At 38.9% G+C, this 2,008-nt stretch overlaps 1 protein-coding gene across 1 annotated transcript in view; it reads right to left on the reverse strand.

The window, feature by feature from the left end:
* Nucleotides 1-2,008, reverse strand: part of Sass6 (SAS-6 centriolar assembly protein) — a gene marked incomplete at its 5' end in the record, with an annotated part of 26,632 nt that overhangs the window by 19,077 nt on the left and 5,547 nt on the right. The window contains 1 exon segment of the mRNA XM_008833696.3: nt 1,716-1,835. Coding sequence (XP_008831918.1) covers nt 1,716-1,835 — 120 coding nt within the window.

Genomic DNA, 2,008 nt, shown 5'->3' on the forward strand with positions numbered 1-2,008 from the left:
AATTGAAAAAAAAAAGAATAACACCTTTATAAAGTTAAGATGTGAAAGATAAGCCTTATACGGAAGATATTCACAATACACACAAAATCAGACCTCCATATCCTCAGGTTATGACAGTGGATTAAAGATACCCCAGAATATTCCAAAAGCAAGTTCCACACCCATACCAAACACCATGCTGAATCCACATAAGTGGTGTGGAGAGACAATCTGCTATAGCCCTTGGCCAGTTTTCAGATCTCAGTCCTTTTCCAAACTCACAGTTATCATACACCCGTGCCTCATTCCTTTACTATGTGGTTTTATCTGTACTGAACATGTACAGATTTTTTCTTGTTCAGTATTACCTGAATAATTATAACAACTATTTACACAGCATTTATATTGTATCAGCATTATAAGCAATCTAGAGATGGTTTAAAGTAGGGAAGATGTGCATAGGTCTTATGTAAATACGATGTCATTTAAGAGAATTTGGAAGTGGGGAGTGGTGGTGCATGCCTTTAATCTTGGCAGAGGCAAAGGCAGAGGCAGAGGCAGAGGCAGGCAGATCTCTGTGAGATCAAGGCCAGCCTGGTCTACATAGCCCAGTGCCAGGCCAACTGGGGAGACCCTGTATCAAAAAGACAAAACAAAAATGACTTCTGAGCCTTTGTTACTTGAGGCTTAGGGGGGGGGGTCCCTGGAATCACTTCCTTTAGCTACTGAGAGACAGCTGTGACCGATAAAGGACTCATGTTTGGAATACATGAAGAATTCCTACAAATCAGTAAGAAAAATACTAACATACCAATTTAATAATGGGCTAATGAAGGACTGGGCATGTAGGTTAACTGGTAGAGTGCCTTCCCAGCACGCAGGAGGCCCTGGGTTGGATAATGGACTAATGTCTTGAATGGTCTCTGTATAAAAGAACATGGGAAATAATAATCACCTTTCTTTGACATAACATTTTACATTTTTTAAACTTTATTTTTAAGTGTATGGGTGCTATATACACAAAACTCTATATATATAAAATAAAAACAAATACAAACTTGTAATTTTTATTTTGTTCTTTGATGTTTGAAAAAAATATTTTTGTTGATTTGTTTTTTGAATTCAGAGAAGGTCTGGCTATGTAGCCCTGGCTGACCTGGAACTCACTATGCAGACCAGGCTAACCTTGAACTCACAGAGATCCACCTGTCTGTCTTCCGAGCACTGGGATTAAAAGCATGCACCACCATGCCCCACTGTGTTTTAAAAACTTGAATTAAGCATTTATTACTTTTATAATTAATGAACTAACCCAGACAATTTTTTTTAGAAAAATTATTATTTTTATTTTATGTGTATGAGTGTAATGCTGAGGAGGTCAGAAGAGAGAGCATCGGATGCCCAGGAACTGGAGTCACAGATAACTGTTAGCCGCCATATGGTTGTGGAAATTGAACCCAGGTCCTCTGCAAGAGCAGCCAGTGCTCTTAACTGTTTGAGCCATCTCTCCAGCCCCATAACCCACAACAATTTTTTTTTTTTTTTGCTCTTTTTGAGACAGGGTCTCCCTATGGGGAGCTGGCCTGGAACTTACTATGTAGACCAGTCTGACCTTGAACTCACTAACCCTGCCTCTGCCTCCGGCGTGCTGGGATTAAAGGCGTGCACCACCATGCCCGGCAACCCAGAACAATTTTTAAAAACGCTATTTTTGCAGTTACCTTTCATGTTCTTACCTGCAAGGCTTTTTCCTTCTCATTTGTTAGCTCCTGGGAATGCTTATTTGCCAATGATGCTGTGTGCGATGACCATTCATTCCGCAATTTTTCTAATTCTTTTGTTTTTTCTGATAATGTATTAGCGGTCATACAAAACATTAGGATAGTCTCGTGAACAAGTTACACTTCTGATTAGAATGTGTAATATTTAACAAGGATATTAAAAAGGAAATTTCAGCATTTCAGTACATACTCAAAATCTTTCCCACAGATTAATAAGGAAGTCAAGATTAGAATCAAAGCATCATTGG

The sequence above is a fragment of the Nannospalax galili genome, unplaced genomic scaffold (assembly GCF_000622305.1).
Source record: "Nannospalax galili isolate Female #2095 unplaced genomic scaffold, S.galili_v1.0 scaffold255, whole genome shotgun sequence".
NCBI lineage: Eukaryota > Metazoa > Chordata > Mammalia > Rodentia > Spalacidae > Nannospalax > Nannospalax galili.